At 37.4% G+C, this 21,105-nt stretch overlaps 1 protein-coding gene across 2 annotated transcripts in view; it reads left to right on the forward strand.

Annotated features, from left to right (window-relative positions):
* The window catches only part of NetB (Netrin-B), an 81,877-nt gene extending 61,244 nt beyond the window's left edge, over nucleotides 1-20,633 (forward strand). Inside the window, exons 3-8 of one of the 2 annotated variants that reach the window (XM_043212900.2) lie at nucleotides 12,905-13,093; nucleotides 13,421-13,570; nucleotides 13,640-13,744; nucleotides 13,816-13,881; nucleotides 15,333-15,564; nucleotides 17,762-20,633. In XM_043212900.2, the coding sequence (XP_043068835.1) occupies nucleotides 12,905-13,093; nucleotides 13,421-13,570; nucleotides 13,640-13,744; nucleotides 13,816-13,881; nucleotides 15,333-15,564; nucleotides 17,762-17,903 (884 nt within the window). In that variant the 3' untranslated portion in view covers nucleotides 17,904-20,633. The remainder of the gene's footprint in view (nucleotides 1-12,904; nucleotides 13,094-13,420; nucleotides 13,571-13,639; nucleotides 13,745-13,815; nucleotides 13,882-15,332; nucleotides 15,565-17,761) is intronic. The other variant, XM_043212899.2, reaches the window with a different exon arrangement.
* The last annotated feature ends 472 nt before the right edge of the window (nucleotides 20,634-21,105 follow it).

The raw sequence follows: 21,105 nt of genomic DNA on the forward strand, positions 1-21,105 counted from the left end.
CCTATAGCTGCCATATAACTGATTGATCGGAAATGGTATAATTTTGGTGTTTTTAGAGTTAGAGAGTTCAAATTTGACATGAGAGCTATTTTTGGCAAAACATTACGTCATGCCAAATTTCATAAAGATCGGCCGACTATATCTTATAGCTGCCATATAACTGAACGATCGGAAATGACCCAACTTTCAGGTTTTTGTAGATAGAAAGCTGGAATTTAATACAGATTCTATTTTTGGTCAGTTGATCCAACCTACCAAATTTCATTAGGATCGGCTGACTATATCCCATAGCTGCCATATAACTGAACGATCGGAAATGGTATTTGGTAGAAATATCAACTTTCGTATTTTTGAAGATAGAAGTTTGGGACTTTTTTTAGATTTTGTATTGTAATAAATCGGATTATATATTCCTATTCCCATAAGGATCGGCCTACTATATCCGATGTTTGCGATTATCCGGTTTTAACTGCAAGGGTATATAAACTTCGGCTCCGCCCGAAGTTAGCTTTCCTTTCTTGTTTATATATCTATGGGTCGGTGCAGCGGAGATGCGATGTGAATGCAATTTGCCTACAAAATACCCCATTTAGAGCCTCTTAAGCAGATAGGCCAAAAGAGGTTCTGAAAGACGAAGAATTGAGTTTTAAAATTTAATCTGGTATAACATTTTTCTTAATTTTATTTTTCTTTACCCTATGGAAAAATAAATAGGTTTCATCGATATATATGGATAGCCGTAAAAAGACATTAAGTTACTAGCAAGTTACTAATAAGTAATTTAATTTAATTAAGTTACTCGTCATTCTGACAATATAATACGAGGAAAAGAAATTATATTAATTAAATTAATAAGAAATAGTTCTATAAGGCCTACATTTGGACAATTATAAAATTATAATTTGCTTAAGCTGAAACATGTATGTTAAAACCGGATATATACCGCAAAAATTGGATGCAGTTGGCCAATGCTTATTATAATATGCTATTTTTTTATTTTGCGTACTTTCATCTAGCTAGCATTCCTGTATTCATCATAAAGCTTAGAGGCCCAGACGAACGAGGGGCGCTCGAGAAACGATTTGTTAGTACATACGTAATGCGTATTAAGGTATTTGTAATTTGTTAAGCTAAGTAAGTAAGAAAATTTAAAATTCTATATTTTAAATTAGAGGGACAGGAAAGAGATGTTATAGAGTAAAGACCATTGTAGTTCGAAAATAATACCCTAAAAGGGTCATGCAGTGCATATGTCGAACTACAATGGCTAAGGAACAGAGGATTAAAGTTTCGAGTCCTTCTATTAGGAATGTTAAATTTCAAGCGTGTTAGTAAATGCTGCATATCTACATCCCAGTTAATAAGGTTATGCAGAAAGTCTACACCAAGCATTGCCCTACGATTTGTTAAGCTAGGTAAGTTTATAAGCAAAAGTCTGCTACTGTAGGGTGGAAGCTAAAGATTTGCATCCCAGTATACCCCTCTAAGTGCGAATATTAAAAAGTTCTTTTGTACGGATTCTATGCGGTCCTTATGTACTTCATATTGGGGACTCCAGACACATGAACCGTACTCCAGTATCGGACGGACCAAAGAAATAAATAATGTGGTGGTCTTTTGACCCCCTTTTAATAAAACCAAGGACTGCTTTAGCCTTCTTAACCATTAAGGAAATATGGTCGGAAAATTTAAGTTTAATGTCTAATAGGACGCCGAAATCATTAACCTGAGTTAATTTCTCTAAGGCAATCCCATTAATTGAATACGTAGCTTGGAGAGGGCAAAAACGATAAAAAGACATATGCTTGCATTTTGATCCATTAAGTATTAGATCATTAGCTAAACACCATTTTTGAAAGTTATCAAGGTCAGACTGAAGACTGCATAGGGCAGAGATGGATATTTACTGAAGACAAAGCTTTACATCATCTGCATACATAAGAGAGTGTTCGAATATATAACTAGAGAGTTCGTTAAAGCAGGGGGCGTTCTTAAAAAGCGTAAATAATAACGGGCGAAGATGATTATCTTGAGGGACGCCAGATGTAGCACGGACCAGACGGGACTGTATGTTTTTTAATAAGACTCTTTGTGTCCTTCCATCTAAGTAGCTGGAGATCCACGTTAACTGAATCAAATGCTTTGCTGAAGTAAAAATTGTAAATTGTGTAAATTACATCGGTTTGATATCCCTTACAAAAGCTTTCTATGACAAAGGATGTCAACTCCAGTAAATTTGTGCAAAGTTTTAAAACTGAGAGACTAGTTCGCGTAGAAACAGACAGACAGACGAACATGCTCATATTAACCCAGGAGGTGATCCTGGTCAAGAATATATATACTTTATAGGGTTGGAGGTGTTTCCTTCACTGCGTTGCACACTTTTGACCAAAATTATAATACCCTCTGCAGGGGTATAAAAAGAGATCATTAATTATAATTATAATAATAATCCATAATTATGGATCTTGTTCCCCTGTGAGTCTCGAGGCAATATGAGTTTGTCGCAGTTTAAGAGTTCTGTCACCTTGTCTGGAGTTCTGGAGCCTTTTTGGGATCCTTTCAATTGTCATGCCCACCAACTGGCTGCGGACATGGGTGTGTGGCTGGGAATGTGGGTCCATGTACCTCCATGTGAGAGGGTAATTGAACGCCACTTCAGTGTATCCCCCTCTCCCAGAGACATCCGACCCTGCCACAAATGATCCGGCCAAGTCTAGAGCGAATTAAGCCAAATCGCACAATTTATGTCTTATGAAAATTCTAGTCTCGAAACCCAAGACCCAGACCAAAACCATACACCAAAGAGCAAGTCAAGATTCTTGGTTGTGGGCTCGGGGCGTAAAAGCCAAGTGACATTGGCAGAGAGGCAATGCTAATGTACGGGTTTCAGAAGACATGTATTTATGTGGGGGAATGTAGTGGAAAGTAGTACAGATGGCCAAAAAAAAATTAAATTCAAAGACTCTATGGAATGCCATTAAATTTATTGAGTAGAGCTAACTGTGAAATAATTTCAGTAATTCTCAAAATGAAAAAGAGTTGAAAAATTAAAATTTTGTTGGCTCGACACACAAGCATCAATTCTGGTCAGAACAGTCAACTGGCCAATCAACTGTTCTCGGGGGCTTCGTTCAATTATCCAAACACAGTGCCAGGTGCGGCAAAAAGACTAAATCCAAATCTGATTTATAACTTTTTTTTTCTATTGCTTCAAAGGGAACCTACTTCTTGCTTTTCAATTATTATGAGTTTTTACGGCGCGGAAAGGATTTTCCTTTCTCACTCGTCAGCGGCGCAAACTCGTCTCAATTTCAATTTTTCGTTTTCCATTTTCCAATACCAATTTGTAGCTACCCAGCCAACCCACACAGACTTTAAGTTGCACAATCCCCACGAAATATGACGTATTAGCGGGTTTCTTTTCTTTTACATTGCTTGTTTGCCAGTCTAACTAATCACCAGGTTAATTGTATCCCTCCTAAAACTTGTTTATATGTTGTATTTTATTTAATTTATAAATAAATAAAAATAACAATGTAAAATACATTGTTTATTTATTTGTGTGTATTTTAACTCCCTATTTACTATAATACTGCTTGTTGTTAGTATTCTAACATTATACGTGTTAAGCCTTGATAATTAAAAAATGTATATTTTACATATTTTCATTATATAAATAAGTTCTTTCAATACTTACCATATTTCTCTAAATATTCTTATATTCTCCGTATCTCTAAAAATTGAAAATTTTTTGTAACTAATCTTTTAAACGCCCCTGCATATACATATGTGCATATATTTTTTGGTGAATGGTGAAGAAGAGGAAGGAGAAAGTTGAAGTGGTGGGCGGGGACGCAACAATGCGTTTCGTGGCAGGACCGGGCGGACGGGAACGGGATGTTGGCGATTTTGGGTCTGCAATTTTCTATGTCCCGATGCACATATTTGTCGTAATTTGTTTGCCAAATTCGCATGTTGGCGTCATTGCCGTCATTATTAGCCGAGTTGTCACTCTGTCGCTTACCGTTTTATGGGGGTGTCGATAGCAACAACAGCCACATACAGCTGTAATGCCACACCGCCCACTGGCCCATTAATAATAACGTTGGCAAAACCAATAGCCAACCCAAAGCCAATTTCGCCATTCCACTTTGGTGGGAGAATTTAATTTTCTCTTCGACTTTTGGATAGAAAATGCATGGTTTAGCTCATTACAAATGGAAGTTCAGTTTACATATGTTGTTCCCTGTACAACATATGGAGACTATTTTAGATGTTAACAAGGATGAAAACTGCAAAGCAAAAATAAATCAATGCAATTAGTAGTAAGCATTGATTTAAAGTAGTAGTTTTTTACAGATTTTAGATGTTAGTTCACATGTTGAACTGGGCCCCTTTGACAAATTGGTTATACCCTTGCAGAGGGTATTATAATTTTGGTCAAAAGTGTGCAACGTAGTGAAGGAGACATCTCCGAAACTATAAAGTATATATATTGTATAGTATAAATATTCTTAATCAGGATCACTTACTGAGTAGATATGCCAAATTTCATAAGGATCGACCGACTATATCTTATAGCTGCCATATAACTAAACGATCGGAAATGGTTTTTGGTAGAAATACCAACTTTTTTTTGGGACAACTATATCCGATAATTGCGATATATATCCGGTTTTAACTGCAAGGGTATATAAACTTCGGCTGCGCCCGAAGTTAGCTTTCCTTTCTTGTTTCATTTACGCCCATGTTATTACCCATTCTGTAAAAAAGTAAAAAATCTACAACCTCTTAAAGGTAAAAACAATAAACGCCAAATTATTTAAATGATTCCTAATTACTTGGATTACTTGAAATATTAAATATAATATTTTGTAAAGTTACATTTAGGGCACTCATTACATAAAGTTATATGAGTTATTTATTTTATTGAATCTATTTTGAGAACTCCATTAATACAAGAAAGCAAAGCTAACTTCGGGCGGAGCCGAAGTTGATATACCCTTGCAGCTAAAACCGGATATATATTGCAAACATCGGATATAGTTGGCCAATCCTTATGATTACATCATAATAAAACCAATCAATTACAATAAAAAATTGAAAAAAAAGTCCCAAGCTTCTATCTTCAAAAATACAAAAGTTGATATTTCTACCAAATACCATTTCCGATCGTTCAGTTATATGGCAGCTATAGGATATAGTCGGCCGATCCTAATGAAATTTTGTAGGTCGGATTAACTGACCAAAAATAGAATGTGTACCAAGTTCTAGCTTTCTATCTTCAAAAACACGAAAGTTGGGTCATTTCCGATCGTTTAGTTATATGGCAGCTATAAGATATAGTCGGCCGATCCATATGAAACTTGGCATGTCATATTATTTTGCCAAAAATAGCTCTCATGTCAATTTTTAGCCCTCTAACTCTAAAAACACCAAAGTTATACCATTTCCGATCAATCAGTTATATGGCAGCTATAGGATATAGTCGGCCGATCCTTACGAAATTTGGCATGTCGTATTAGTTTGCCACCTTAATTAGAAACTTTGCACACACCCTTCTTTCCTTTGCACGCAGTATATAAGTCGGAACGGCCCGGATCGGCCGACTATATCCTATAGCTGCCATATAACTGATTGATCGGAAATGGTATAACTTTGGTGTTTTTAAAGTAAGAGAGTTCAAATTTGACATGAGAGCTATTTTTGGCAAAACATTACGACATGCCAAATTTCATAAGGATCGGCAGACTATATCCTATAGCTGCAATATAACTGAACGATCGGAAATGACCCAACTTTCGTGTTATTGAAGATAGAAAGCTGAAACTTAGTACAGATTCTATTTTTGGTGAGATAATTTCATAAGGATCGGCCAACTATAGCTGCCATATAACTGAACGATCGGAAATGTTTTTTGGTAGAAATACAAACTTTGGTATTTTTGAAGATAGAGGCTTGGAACTTTTTTTAAGATTTGTAAGGGAGAACTCTATCCCTTTTGTAAGGGATATCAAACCGATGTAATTTACACAGACTTCAGCAAAGCATTTGATTCAGTTAATCACTCACTTTTGTTGAGTAAACTGAATATGCTGGGTTTTCCTAAAGACCTCTTAACGTGGATCTCCAGCTACCTAGATGGAAGGACACAAAGAGTCTTATTTAAAAACATACAGTCCCGTCTGGTCCGTGCTACATCCGGCGTCCCTCAAGGAAGTCATCTTGGCCCGTTATTATTTACGCTTTTTATAAACGACTTGCCCCCTGCTTTAACGAACTCTCTAGTTCTTATGTATGCAGATGATGTAAAGCTTTGTCTTCAGTATAAATCCATCTCTGCCCAATGCAGTCTTCACTCTGACCTTGATAACTTTCAAAAATGGTGTTTGGCTAATGATCTAATACTTAATGGATCAAAATGCAAGCATATGTCTTTTTATCGTTCTTGCCCTCTGCAAGCTACGTATTCCATTAATGGGATTGCCTTAGAAAAATTAACCCAGGGTAATGATCTCGGCATCCTATTAGACATAAAACTTAAATTTGCCGACCATATTTCCTTAATGGTTAATAAGGCTAAAGGAGTCCTTGGTTTTATTAAAAGGTGGTCAAAAGAATTTAATGACCCCTATATAACCAAAACTTTATTCATTTCTTTGGTCCGTCCGATACTAGAGTACGGTTCATGTGTCTGGAGTCCCCAATATGGAGTACATAAGGACCGCATAGAATCCGTACAAAAGAACTTTTTAATATTTGCACTTAGAGGTCTATACTGGGATGCAAATCTTCAGCTTCCATCCTACAGTAGCAGACTTTTACTTATTAACTTACCTAGCTTAACAAATCGTAGGACAATGCTCGGTGTAGTTTTTCTGCATAACCTTATTAACGGGAATTTGATAGCCAGCATTTACTAACACGCTTAAATTTCAACATTCCTAATAGAAGGACTCGAAACTTTAGTCCTCTGTTCCTTAGCCGTTGTAGTTCGACATATGCACTGCATGACCCTTTTAGGGTATTATGTTCGAACTACAATGGTCTCTACTCTATTACATCTCTTTCCTGTCCCTCTAATTTAAAATATAGAATTTTAAATTTCCTTACTAACTCCTCTTAGCTTAATAATTAATTGATAATTGAGCGCCCCTCGGTCGTCTGGGCCTCTAAGCTTTATGATGAATACAGGAATGCTAGCTGATGCTCTTATTGATGCACAAGCCATTTCCAAATTCTGAAAGACCGCGAAAAAAAAAAAAAAAAAAAAAAAAAAGATTTTATTTTATAATAAACTAGGTTATATTATTTTATTCTCATACGGATCGGCCAACTATATCCGATGTTTGCGATATATATCCGGTTTTAACTGCAAGGGTATATCAACTTCGGCTCCGCCCGAAGTTAGCTTTCCTTTCTTGTTTTTTTTTTGAAACAGAAAGTGTGGTAAACTCACTCGAAGCCTAAATATAAAAATCATTTGCCATTTAAGCGACAAATATCATGGCAAGTTTAATTTTGAAATAAATTGAAGCGAGATGCGAGAAACTGTCGGCACATTTTCAGTTCGAGACTAGAGTGGAGAGGATGAGATGTAGGACTACTGATATGGAGGGTATATGGGAGACTTATGTATAACATACCAGATTCTGGTGACAAGAAAGCAAAAAAGGAACAGGGTGAACAAATTGAAAAATAAATAAAATTATGCGACGCAGCACATTTAAAAATCATTTGCCTTCGATGAGGTTTTTGTCCATGGAACAGCAGACTTGGACGGCCATACAGTAAGAAAAAGTTGGGCAGGCGGTAGGAGAAAGAGATGGCATGAACTACTACTCGCCTCTCTTCACGCTTCACTAGCTCTTCACAATTTAACCTTATTTGGCTTCTGCTGGAAAACTGGCAAAATTGAGAAAGCTGGAGTACTCTGGCAACTCATTGAGAATTCAAATCACATCAAATTCTAAAACACACAAACCTCGCAAATCGCTGTCGAACCAAATAAAAATTCGAGTACATAAATATAAAAATAAAATAACCCCCAAACGAGAAGAAGGCGAAAAACAAGAAAGGAAAGCTTACTTCGGGCGGAGCCGAAGTTGATATACCCTTGCAGTTTAAAGCGGATATATATCGCTAACATCGGATATAGTTGGCCGATCCTTATAAGCATATGATAATATATCCCAATTTATTTTAATATAAAATCTAATAAAAGTCCCAAACCTCTATCTTCAAAAATACCAAAGTTGGTATTTCTACCAAAAACCATTTCCGATCGTTCAGTTATATGGCAGCTATAAGATATAGTCAGCCGGTCGTTATAAAATTTGGTAGGTCGAATTAACTGACCAAAAATATAATCTGTACCAAGTTCCAGCTTTCTATCTTTAAAAACACCAAAGTTATACCATTCCCGATCAATCACTTATATGGCAGCTATAGGATATAGTCGGCCGATCCGGGCCGTTCCGACTTATATACTGCGTGCAAAGGAAAGAAGGGTGTGTGCAAAGTTTCAAGACGATATCTTTAAAACTGAGAGACTAGTTTGCGTAGAAACAGACAAACGGACATACAGACGGACAGACGGACATGCTCATATCAACTCAGGAGGTGATCCTGATCAAGAATATATATACTTTATAGGGTCGGAGATGTCTCCTTCACTGCGTTGCACACTTTTGACCAAAATTATAATAGCCTCTACAAGGGTATAATTGGGCAAAGCAAGGCACATTTTTCTGTCAACTGGCGAAAAAATGACACCAAGCTTTTACGCTTGTTTTTTAGAAACAAAAACAAGAAAGGAAAGCTCATTTCGGTTGGAGCCGAAGTTGATATACCCCTGCAGGTAAAACCGGATTCATATAGCAAACATCGGATATAGTTGGCCGAAGTTAACTTGTTTTTTATCCAATCTGGACAAAATTTGTAGAAAATCTTGAAAATATGAAATAGAATATTTGGTCATTAGCTTTAAAATTTGTTCTCCATATTTAATTTTTGTGGGTGGAAAGGAGCATAGTAAAATTTAAATATTTTATTTATCTGCCTTTAACGTAAACGCATATTGATAACTTTATTTGAAAGGTCTATCTTTAAAAATGATAAAAATATATGGTTTTTTTGTTGTTTTTGAGGGTGGTGGGGCGCTGACAGATCCCTGAGCTATATAGTTAAAAATAAACTCAGTAAAAAATCTCTTTCGATTTCCTGGTATTATTGAAGGCTCCATAATGTGAAGGGAGAATTCTACTTATTCGAACAATTCTAAGATTTAAATGTATTTTTGTGGGCATTACTGGTTTAAAACATACCATAAATGCTTACGAAGAATAACCCCGTACTTTTAATAAAGTCTCAGGCTGTTTTTAGGAAGGTATATTCCAAAGCGTTAGATTGCTCTTATTTTAAAATTATTCCCCGCTGATCAAATATATTGTATAGTTTATGGTGAAATACGGCTTTTCCGTGTAACGAACATCTCGACATAATTTGAGACATGTTTCCTGCCAGCCATGTTTATTTTCGTGGCGTTGTGAGTTGGTTTGGCGAACTCATCCCAAAAGGGGACATCCCATTTCCTAAATACGACTCGTAGAGTCGTATATCTTTTAGAAAGTCGGTTTCCCTGGCGATTTATGTGAACTGACTTACTTTCGGCAGAAAGGCAAATGATACAATGTTCGCTCCTCATTCTTCCGTTTATGGAATCCCAGAATGGGAAGAATGGGGCTGTACTCGAGTCTTGAGATCGTATCATATCATGTTTCTCTCCTTCCCCTTTGTCTGTCTTTTTTTTTTTTTTTTTTTTTTTTTTTTTTTTTTTTTTTTGGTTTTGTTCTTTGCAAACCCTCCCACTTTTCTTTTGAAGCTGCAAGCGATGGAGAAAAAAATGTACAAATTTTTTTGCCAGTTTAAGATGCCATGGCATGGGATATAGCCTTGTATATGACCAACTTCCCCTCCTCCTGCCATCCCCCCTCTCGGAAGTATCCACAAAATAAGGCCTGTTTGGTTTTCGTCCATAATTTCTTTGCCGTTTTACAACAAACGGCACATAACTCTTTGACTCGTGTGGACTTATGAACGGGAGGTTTGGACCAGTCCGGCCGCTGTGCCCCGGGTCCCGGGCCCCCGTTCCCGACCTCCGGTCCGGGCTTATCTGTCGGCGCCGGGTACCCCCTCCCTCCCCGAATCCCCTCTCTATATCCACCAAATGATAGGTTCAAAACGATTTTCACATGTTTTCCTTTATTTCACTCTGAGTTGCTGTTTTCGCACTTTTATAGTTGGTTTGCATGTGTTTTTGCCACTTTTCGTTTTTCCATTCGCATTTCCATTTTCCCTAGAGAGTTTCCACAGAGAGTTTGGCTTTTAATTAAAATTGCAGCTAAATTATGAACTTTTCTTTTCTCCAACGACTGCAAATTTCTTTTAGGGTTTGGGTCATGGGCTGTCTCGTTGTATATCACAAAGAAAAAAAGGAGAGCCCCGGTTTGCCTCAGTCCAGAGAGATGTGCAAATATTTCTGGAATTTTAGCTTTTTAGAGGTTTCCCCCGAAATATGCAAATCTTAACATCTTTGCATCTTGATGGACAACAAATAAAAATCGGGGCCACGCCAAATTAACCGTGAAAAAATTGGCGTAAAAATGCGTTTATTGTTACCCAATTAAGTCAATCGATCGATCGACATGCACGACTTAATCCCCCCACATTGCCACATTCATTTCCAAACCCCCCGATCCGTGTCCTCCGAAAACAAATGTGCCTTTTTGCCTTATATCCGCTGGCTTTTCATTTCTGGTTTAGACAGTTTTCGAAATATTTGCGGGGCTCTGCTAGAGATCTGTTCCCCAGGTTTCCGCACTAGCCAGCCCATTTTCTATCAGTGCAGGCACACAGTACTCGAGTTTATCGTGCTAGCAGATCAACTCAATTGTAATGCGTGTCAAAGGCAATACGACATTGAATATCAAATCCCTGCCAGTCAAGGAATCCCTCCATCTCCATCAGAAGGAGTGGTGCCTCGGTATCTTATTATCATCATTGTTATCATTAAAAGTAATATGGGACAATAACGTAAACAAGCCGTACTGACGAAAAGCTGTGTCCGAAGAATTTCGGAAAATCAGGCTTATTGCGGAAAGGACAATGGAATCGAAGATGAAAATGATACGTGAAATGCTCTTTGTTAGAGGCAGATACGGAATTCAATAGTCATCACTGAGCCAATAGTCAATAGTTTAGTACGTTTTATTGCCAATATGATAATTTATTGCTTATATGATAGATATTATTACTTTTTTTTCTATTGGTAAGCCAAGTATTCAGTTACTTTTTAAACCCCTATATCAATAAATTTTGTGTAAATTCAATAATCAAGATCTTGGAATTGAAAGCCAAAAACTATGAAAAGAATCCAAAAGGCGTTATGCTTGTCTAGTGCCACTATTTTTTGGACATTTTATATCCAAAGAAAAGGTGTTTTAGAAGTCGAGTGTCAAGTAAATAAAATTCATTTTAATTTGTGCAACGAAAACGATGACGAGAGTCGTGAGTGGAATGGGGCACATACTGAGTGCTTGGCTGCAAGTATAATGTTCGATAATATTTCAGTCATCAACGTACATACATACGTATATATATGGAAGCTTATAAGCTTCCTTCTTCCACTTGTGTCTCTTTGTCTGTCCGTCCGTTTGCCCTTGCCTGGCTGTCGTCTGTCCGGTTGCTGTTCCATTGTTGCTGTTATTATTTGCCAAATAGACGACCCTCCATCCGCGTTGTCTTCCGCCGCCCATGCCTCTCCGACCCTGGGGAGTCTTTTGTTGTCAGGCAGCCTCCGGCTCCTTCCTTCTTATTCTTCGCCCCAGACCCAGATCGGCGATGATGCAGACAGAAGATATGAAAAATATGAGGCAACAGCAGTCACAATAGTCGCACCACTCACCAAAGGCTTTCACCCCCTTGAAAGCCGACAGTGCGTGGAGATGGACGGCTGTGCCCTTCCACAAGGAATATGAATTACATCCGAAAATTCCAAAATTTTGAAGGAAAATTTTTTCTCCCGACAATGTTTTCTATAAGTACAATTAAGTGGCTTTCCCGAAAATGTCTGTTAATGAGAAATCGGAAACAATTTATTATTAATTTTTTAATTCGATAAACTAAAATCTTATTTTATTCATTCGAACAAAATTCACAGTGTACTTGTTCGTGGTCTGTTTTTTCTTTAGGTTACTTACCTAAAATCAAGTAAGACCCGAGACCTTGGGGAAGCTGAAACAATTCCAGGAAAAGACTGTACCATAAATTGCAGTCAAGTGCTGCCAATTAGTTGCTAAAATTATTTAATAATATTGTCCAACTAATTAAATGAACATAAAGGGTGTGTACAGAATCATCAGAATGCCATAAATAAAAAAAATCGAAAGGCAGTCGCCGCCATCCCAATCCCCAGTATCTCCCAAGATCCTGCACAAGACATTTCATCAATCAAGGCAACAACAAAAATAATCAATCATAGCCGAAGGGATGTTGGTGGAAGCACCCCGCACCGGTCGGAAAAATAGAGCACGTAACAGTTTTCTATCATTATTAATTATTTATGAAGCCCTCCCGGGGAAAAAATATGAAACCCAAGGCAGTTCCGCCATTAAATGCTTAGGTTTCTTTAGCTTCACTGACCAGAACGATGGCTTATGCCTGATAGGAAGGACACAGGAGCGGGTTAAGCTCGTTGAGTCATTACCGTAATTTGGCCAAACTATTTTGGAGTAGATAAAGGAATCTTTTTGGTTGGCACACTATTGCGTTCTTTGGCAGCCTTAAGCTTTTAAAGACTTTCAGACACGCACTTACCGTTTCTCTAAAATTTTATTTTCAGTGTGCCAATGTAATGGACATGCCCGAAGATGTCGATTTAATTTGGAGCTTTACAAACTATCCGGCAGAGTCTCTGGAGGAGTGTGCTACAACTGCCAGCACGACACCACAGGAAGATACTGCCACTATTGCCGCGAAGGATACTACCGAGATGCCAACAAGCCGCCAAATCATCGCAAAGTCTGCAAGCGTAAGTTGTTATTTAATAGGACTATGTTATTTAAAAACTTTGATAATTTTTAAGTTATATAAGTCTTTTATAAATGTTTAATGCTTTAAGAAATAATGTAAAGTGTTAAAATATTTAGGTAGACCTTTTTATTTATCTTAGAGTTATACATTTGTATAGTATGGAATTAGATTCTTTTGCTTTTCATACTTTTTTTGTTTTAACAAAAAACAGTCATCAATAAGTGATTCCGTCAGGCGTCTGGCAGGCCATTTATCTAGATGTGTACATTTGCCCTGTATGCCTCTCTAATGAAGATTGCATCCATATTTTTGTGGTTAACCGCAGGATGTGACTGCCACCCCGTAGGCTCGACTGGCAAGACGTGCAACCACCTGAGCGGACAGTGTCCTTGCAAGGAGGGCGTTACCGGACTGACCTGCAACCGCTGTGCCCGTGGCTACCAACAGACACGCTCCCATGTGGCGCCCTGCATCAGTAAGTCCTCCCACTCCCCTTATACATACCCCAAGTTAAGTCGCGCCTCTATCCCCGTCCAACACACAGAAGTGCCAACCAACGCGAACATGATCCAGGCCGAGAGCGCCGGAGGCGGCGCAAACGGGGACTACAAGAACGGTGGTAGCTCGCAAGCCGAGGAAATGAAGAAATGTAAGTACACTGAAAGACATAGCCAAGAATGTGCCCCAAACAAGACTGTGTCCCAAACTTTTTTACCACAGACTGCGGCAAGTGCAAGGCCAGTCCGAGGAAGCTCAATCTGAACAAGTTTTGCATGGAGGACTATGGTGAGCCATTTATTCAATATATATAATTTATTGGGAAATCAATAAAGGGATTTTGTAGCAACGTGGGGCTAAAGGATTTAAGCCACAGACTAAAAAAATCTTGATGTAAATGATATATGCACTAGAAAATTCTTAAGAGTTCAAAGATTACGCTATAAGGGTTGAGACGATAATTTCAACAGAGAGATTATTGATTAACTTAGAAAAAACAAATTTAGTAGACATTTTTCTGTTTTTTTTTTTAGTTATACCGGTTTATGATTATTTCAAAATGAAGATACAAATAATAAAATTAATAAAAAAAAAATGCACAGCTCAGCGGCTTCCCAGCAGTGGTGTCACTTTTTTCTGAGCAAAAAAAGCTGGATCAATGAAAAAAAAAAGCTAAAAAAAGCGGAATACCAGAGAAAAAAAGTTAAGAAAAAAACTGATTTTTATAAGGCAATGTACTGCATGTTATTCACTAATAAGCCCTCAGTTCCACTTAACATAAAATATATGGGTAATTCTCTAACGGATATCATTACAAAGAAACCAAAAAAAAACAATAATGTACAAAAATTAAGATCTATATTATATTTAAGATGTCGTCAATATTATCATCATCATCAGTTGGATAAAATTTCTTGTCTACAATTGTAGATAGGCAGCTGGGTGGTATATTATAGTTAAAACAGCACATATTGTTTCGACGCAGCCCGTACCTTAAATTTTAAGTAAATTAATTTATAATTTTAAGATAAAAATTAAAATATGGACCTTATACTCAGTATAGCGTTTAACGTTTCAACGCTCATGCTATTTCGAATTTTCGTTTTTATTAAATGTACTTGGCTGAACACCCGCTCGACGTCGGCATTCGACCAAGGCAGGACTGCATTTGCAGAGCAACTGAAGCCAATTCCGGAAAACGGCAGTTTCCGCCAGAATCCCGATATTTAAGAACTTCAGCCCAGAACTTAATAGTATCATCGACATTTTCCCACTCTACCAGGGTTATGTCGTTGTACAGTCGTTCAATTTTATCTATATTAGGAGTACCAAAATACTCAAGGATTGGAGAGATTTGTTTCTTTTTGATTTTTAAAATATTTTCAACAGAGAATGCATCAAAAAGTAAACAAAAAAAAAAGCTGCGTAAATTTGCTCAAAAAGCCAGAATTTCCGCTGCCCGCTGTTTTCATATTTTTCCCGCAATCACGCTTCAAAAAAACCCAGATCTGACGGGAAAAAAGCGGAAATGACACCACTGCTTCCCAGTTCCTTTCACGCGTCACAATTTTCTGAACAAAATTAACATAGCCTGCATTGGTATACTAATAAATAAAAAGTTTAATAAAAGTTATTTATAGTTATTTATTTACTATAAAAGTTTCCAAGTAAAATATTTACCTTCCACTCTAATATTTTAACTGTAATAAAAAAATATCTTACTTTTTGAAACTTTTTAGCAATTTTGGCCAAGGTGATTGGTTACGACCGTGCCTCCCAGGACATTAGCACCGAAAAGTTTTCCATAGAGCGACAGAATGAGATCTACAAGTATGAAATCAACATTCAAACGATTTTCAAGCGGAATCCTATGTCCGGCACGACCAGTTCTCTCCTGGGACGTGGCAACATGATGCTGCTCGTGCCCCGCAAGAGTATCGAATGTCAGTGCCCCAAAATAAAACTAAATAAGTAAGTATTTAAATAAAAAAAAATAGGTAACGAATGAAATAAAATATATCGAATATTTTCTATTAATTTAATATATAAAATTAATTTTTTATTTTTTTCTAAAAACTATTTATGTTTTCTAGAAATAACACTAATTTATTTCTTTCAACTTAAATTTTTGTTTATTTTTGATTTAAATTAATTGTATTTATCCTTTCAATAATTAATATTATTACCTTATTTCTGATCTGTCTCGTATCAGAAATAACATATTTTTTATGTGTAGGTACCGATGTACAAAGTAGAACTTGGTCACCTACTAGCATTTTTTATACCCTTGCAGAGGGTGTTATAATTTTGGTCAAAAGTGTGCAACGCAGTGAAGGAGACATCTCCGACCCTATAAAGTATATATATTCGTCATCAGGATCACCTCCTGAGTTGATATGAGCATGTCCGTCTGTCCGTCGGTCCGTCTGTCCGTCTGTCCGTCTGTCTGTCCGTCTGTCTGTCTGTTTCTACGCGAACTAGTCTCTCAGTTTTAAAGCTATCGTCTTGAAACTTTGCACACACCCTTCTTTCTTTTGCACGCAGTATATAAGTCGGAACGGCCGGGATCGGCCGACTATATCCTATAGCTGCCATATAACTGATTGATCGGAAATAACCCAACTTTCGTGTTTTTGAAGATAGAAATCTTAAACTTCGTACAACTACTTTTGGTCAGATAATCAGACCTACCAAATTTCATAAGGATCGGCCGACTATATCCTATAGCTGCCATGCAACTGACCGATCGGAATTGACCCAACTTTTGTGTTTTTGAATATAGAAAGCTGGAACTTGGTACAGATTATATTTTTGGTCAGTTAATCCGACCTACCAAATTTTATAACGACCGGCTTATCTTATAGCTGCCATATAATTGAACGATCGGAAATGGTTTTTGGTAGAAATACCAACTCTGGTATTTTGGAAATAGAAATTTGGGATTTTTTTTAGATTCTATATAATAATAACTTGAGTTATATTATCATATTCTCATAAGGATCGGCCAACTATATACGATGTTTGCGATCGATATTTGGTTTTACCTGCAAGGGTATATCAACTTCGGCTCCGCCCGAAGTTAGCTTTCCTTTCTTGTTATACCCTTGCAGAGGGTATTATAATTTTGGTCAAAAGTGTGCAACGCAGTGAAGGAGACATCTCCGACCCTATAAAGTATATATATTCTTGATCAGGATCACCTCCTGAGTTGATATGAGCATGTCCGTCTGTCCGTCTGTCCGTCTGTCTGTCTGTCCGTTTCTACGCGAACTAGTCTCTCAGTTTTAAAGCTATCGTCTTGAAACTTTGCACACACCCTTCTTTCCTTTGCACGCAGTATATAAGTCGGAACGGCCCGGATCGGCCGACTATATCCTATAGCTGCCATATAACTGATTGATCGGAAATGGTATAACTTTGGTGTTTTTAGAGTTAGAAAGTTCAAATTTGACATGAGAGCTATTTTTGGCAAAACATTACGTCATGCCAAATTTCATAAGGATCGGCCGACTATATCCTATAGCTGCCATATAACTGAACGATCGGAAATGACCCAACTTTCGTGTTTTTGAAGATAGAAAGCTGGAATTTAATACAGATTCTATTTTTAGTCAGTTGATCCAACCTACCAAATTTCATTAGGATCGGCCGACTATATCCCATAGCTGCCATATAACTGAACGATCGGAAATGGTATTTGGTAGAAATATCAACTTTCGTATTTTTAAAGATAGAAGTTTGGGACGTTTTTTAGATTTTGTATTGTAATAAATTGGATTATATATTCCTATTCCCATAAGGATCGGCCAACTATATCCGATGTTTGCGATATATATCCGGTTTTAACTGCAAGGGTATATAAACTTCGGCTCCGCCCGAAGTTAGCTTTCCTTTCTTGTTTTTTAGATATTTTATTATTATTAATTGGTTTTATTATGATATTCTCATGAGGATCGGCCAACTATATTTGATTTTTGCGATATATGTATATCCGATTTTAACTGCAAGGGAATATCAACTTCGGCTCCGCCCGAAGTTAGCTTTCCTTCTAATGGATGTAATAAATGTAATAAAAGTCATTAAATAATTGATAAAATTCCACTCTTAAAACTTTTTAAAAATTTAATGTATTTACCAACCGTAACACCTCTTTTTGCTTTTTCCACAGATCGTATCTGATCCTTGGACGCGACTCGGAAGCGGCGCCAGGATACCTGGCAATCGGTCCAAGCTCGGTAGTCCTAGAGTGGAAGGACGAGTGGTCGCTGCGCATGAAGCGGTTCCAACGGCGGGCGCGAAAATGCAGTTGAATCGAACCGGAAACGGAATATGTCAGAGCGGATTTCAATTTCACACACTTGGCTAGATATCAGTTTTTGTATAAATTGTACAGTTTACTCAAATTTCTCACCTTCTTCGGCATTGTGCTATAAATTAATTAAACCAAGACAGTCAGATCAGCAGAGCCCCCAAATTAGTTTCCCCACCATTCCCCGGATACCCACTATAAACACGCATCTTATTAACTCCTAGATCACCGGCTCCAGGGGCATTTCTCTAGTCCATAAAGTAGTAAACTTCGCGAAAAAACAGGCAGGCAGACGAAAAGCAAAGAACATTAAAACAAAGTCAACAGCGGACAGGCTGCATACGACAGAACATTATGTATATCCCCTTCATAAAACACCAAATGCTAATTACAGTTACTTGCCAATGGCGATGGGCGGTGTCCATAACAGTTATGGATGCCATAAAAAACAGTTATAAATTGAAAACAAGTGCGAAAAGAAGCCGTCGCGAGCAAATATGACTTAAATATGATATACCACGTGCTAGGGATGTGCACAAGGTTGATGCGCGACACGATACGGGTTCAACTAAAGTCAAGGTACAATTTTTTTTAATATTGATAAGTAATGAGCAAACATCTAAAAAGTAGAAAATGTAACGACATAAATTCCTTGTATTCCCAAAAGGCGGTAGGAAGACGAAACAAGCCGGATCAACACATAAGTGCATTCATAAACCAACACATGAGCCGTGACCAAATAGCAGGCCTTTAAACAAACAAACACAAAAGTATACATTTGTATCTTTACCCTGGATTTGTAGAGACGACGCGCTTTATCCGAAATCATTTATAAAAAGAAATACAAGCTTTTATTCAAATTATGAAAAAAAATTTACGAAACTGGAATATACATTTTAAATACAAGTTCATTAAACCACACCACTGGCTTGGAATCATGGCTAAAATGACAAATATTTGTTTGGGGAACAAAAATATTTAAATTTCTATCCAAAAATGCGTAAAGTCATAATTTTCATTAGTTGTCTGGCTTGCACCAGGCCTTTTTTGGACCCCGCCTTAAAACACTTCCCTTTATTTAAACATCGATTCAACAATTTTAATTTTTGCCAAGTACAATTTTTCTGAACAATTTCCATTGGTTCCATTTTTTTTTTGGCAATTTGGTAGTTTTCGGCCATCTATTTAAAGTATTGTTTGCATATGTTTGGTCAAACGCAAATCGTCTCTTGGAACTGTATGCAAACAGTTTTTGAAAGCAATTATGCTCATGTTTATTGACATTTTGCTAGTTGATTTTTCACGCGGGTTTGCACATCAATTTGTTCGATGAATTCATCAATAACAGGCATTTAAAATATATTTATTTCAATATAATTTTTTAATTTGAGTTATACATGTAAATAAGGTGTATTTCTCCTCCTCTTCGTTCCTCCGAAATCGAAGGCGTCGGGGCTGTGAACTTGTTTTTTGGAGCCAAGTGTGTGGGCAGCCGTCACTTGATAGACATTCCCCAGGTCTACACCTCAACGCATTCGACTCTGACATAATATCAGCGATAAATATTTTACAATTTAAACTAAAATAAATAAAAGGCTCTTCAGCTTCTTTTGGGGTGGACTATTTAACAGCTACACTTGGGCAACAGCATTCAAGTGAACTTTGAACCTGACGCATACATACCTTTATAGATATACATATGTATGTATGTGCATGTATTGTGATGTATACACATACCTATTTCCACACCAAACTCCCCTTAATCCCTCCTGAACCAACTCGATTGCAGTTACATTTTTTCGATGTTGCTGCGGATTAAACATGTTTCGGCTCAAAATGTAACATGATATATGACAGCCGGGTGTCGAACTTGATAAATGTTTTAATGAATTTATTTTCGTGTTTATGTTCTGTCTGCCATTCGCCAGAAAATGACTGAATCGGGATCTTTTTGCCCGACTTTGGGCCAAACAACTTTTGTAAGCAATGTATCGTGTGTGTCCCTCTGTCCGCCAATGTTTCCCTCAGTCCCTGGGCCCATTACCATTCACAAGTTATTGAGGTCCGACCGTGACCATGATGTATGATAAATCAAAATAGGGGCACAAAACACATGCCGGACAGTTAACAAGCAGCGGCATTTAAGCCGAGATTTGTATTCCCATTCACTCACTGGATCACTCCGGCCAGGGACGCATAATTAGCCTGGATCTATTCTTGGCTAACAGGGCGTAGGAGTCATACCAAAAGTCACTGACTTGTACAACAACAGTTAATATGGAAAAGGAGCTTTATTCCCAGTCACTTAAATGAAAAATCCCATTAAAATTTTAAAATTTTCTATAAGTTTAACAATTTGTCTCTTCGTTTTCTTAGTAGAGTGTCTCTTCATAGATTCGAATTACCCACTTTTCTGCGCAACAAGTTTTCCGAAACCCCAAAACAAGCTTGCATATTTTTATACCCTTGCAGAGGGTATTATAATTTTGGTCAAAAGTGTGCAACGCAGTGAAGGAGACATCTCCGACCCTATAAAGTATATATATTCTTGATCAGGATCACCTCCTGAGTTGATATGAGCATGTCCGTCTGTCCGTCTGTCTGTCTGTTTCTACGCGAACTAGTCTCTCAGTTTTAAAGCTATCGTCTTGAAACTTTGCACACACCCTTCTTTCCTTTGCACGCAGTATATAAGTCGGAATGACCGGGATCGGCCGACTATATCCTATAGCTGCCATATAACTGATTGATCGGAAATGGTATAACTTTGGTGTTTTTAAAGTAAGAGAGTTCAAATTTGACATGAGTGCTATTTTTGGCAAAATATTACGACATGCCAAATTTCATAAGGATCGGCTGACTATATCCTATAGCTGTCATATAACTGGACGATCGGAAATGACCCAACTTTCGTGTTTTTGAAGATAGAAAGCTGCAACTTGGTACAGATTATATATTTGATATTTCAGTTGATCCGACCTACCAAATTTCATTAGGATCGGCCGACTATATCCTATAGCTGCCATATAACTGAACGATCGGATATGGTACTTGGAAGAAATATCAACTTTCGTATTTTTGAAGATAGAAGTTTGGGACTTTTTTTAGATTTTGTATTGTAAAAAATTGGATTATATATTCCTATTCCCATTAGGATCGGCCAACTATATCCGATGTTTGCGATATATATCCGGTTTTAACTG

This window comes from Drosophila bipectinata, chromosome XR (genome assembly GCF_030179905.1).
Source record: "Drosophila bipectinata strain 14024-0381.07 chromosome XR, DbipHiC1v2, whole genome shotgun sequence".
NCBI lineage: Eukaryota > Metazoa > Arthropoda > Insecta > Diptera > Drosophilidae > Drosophila > Drosophila bipectinata.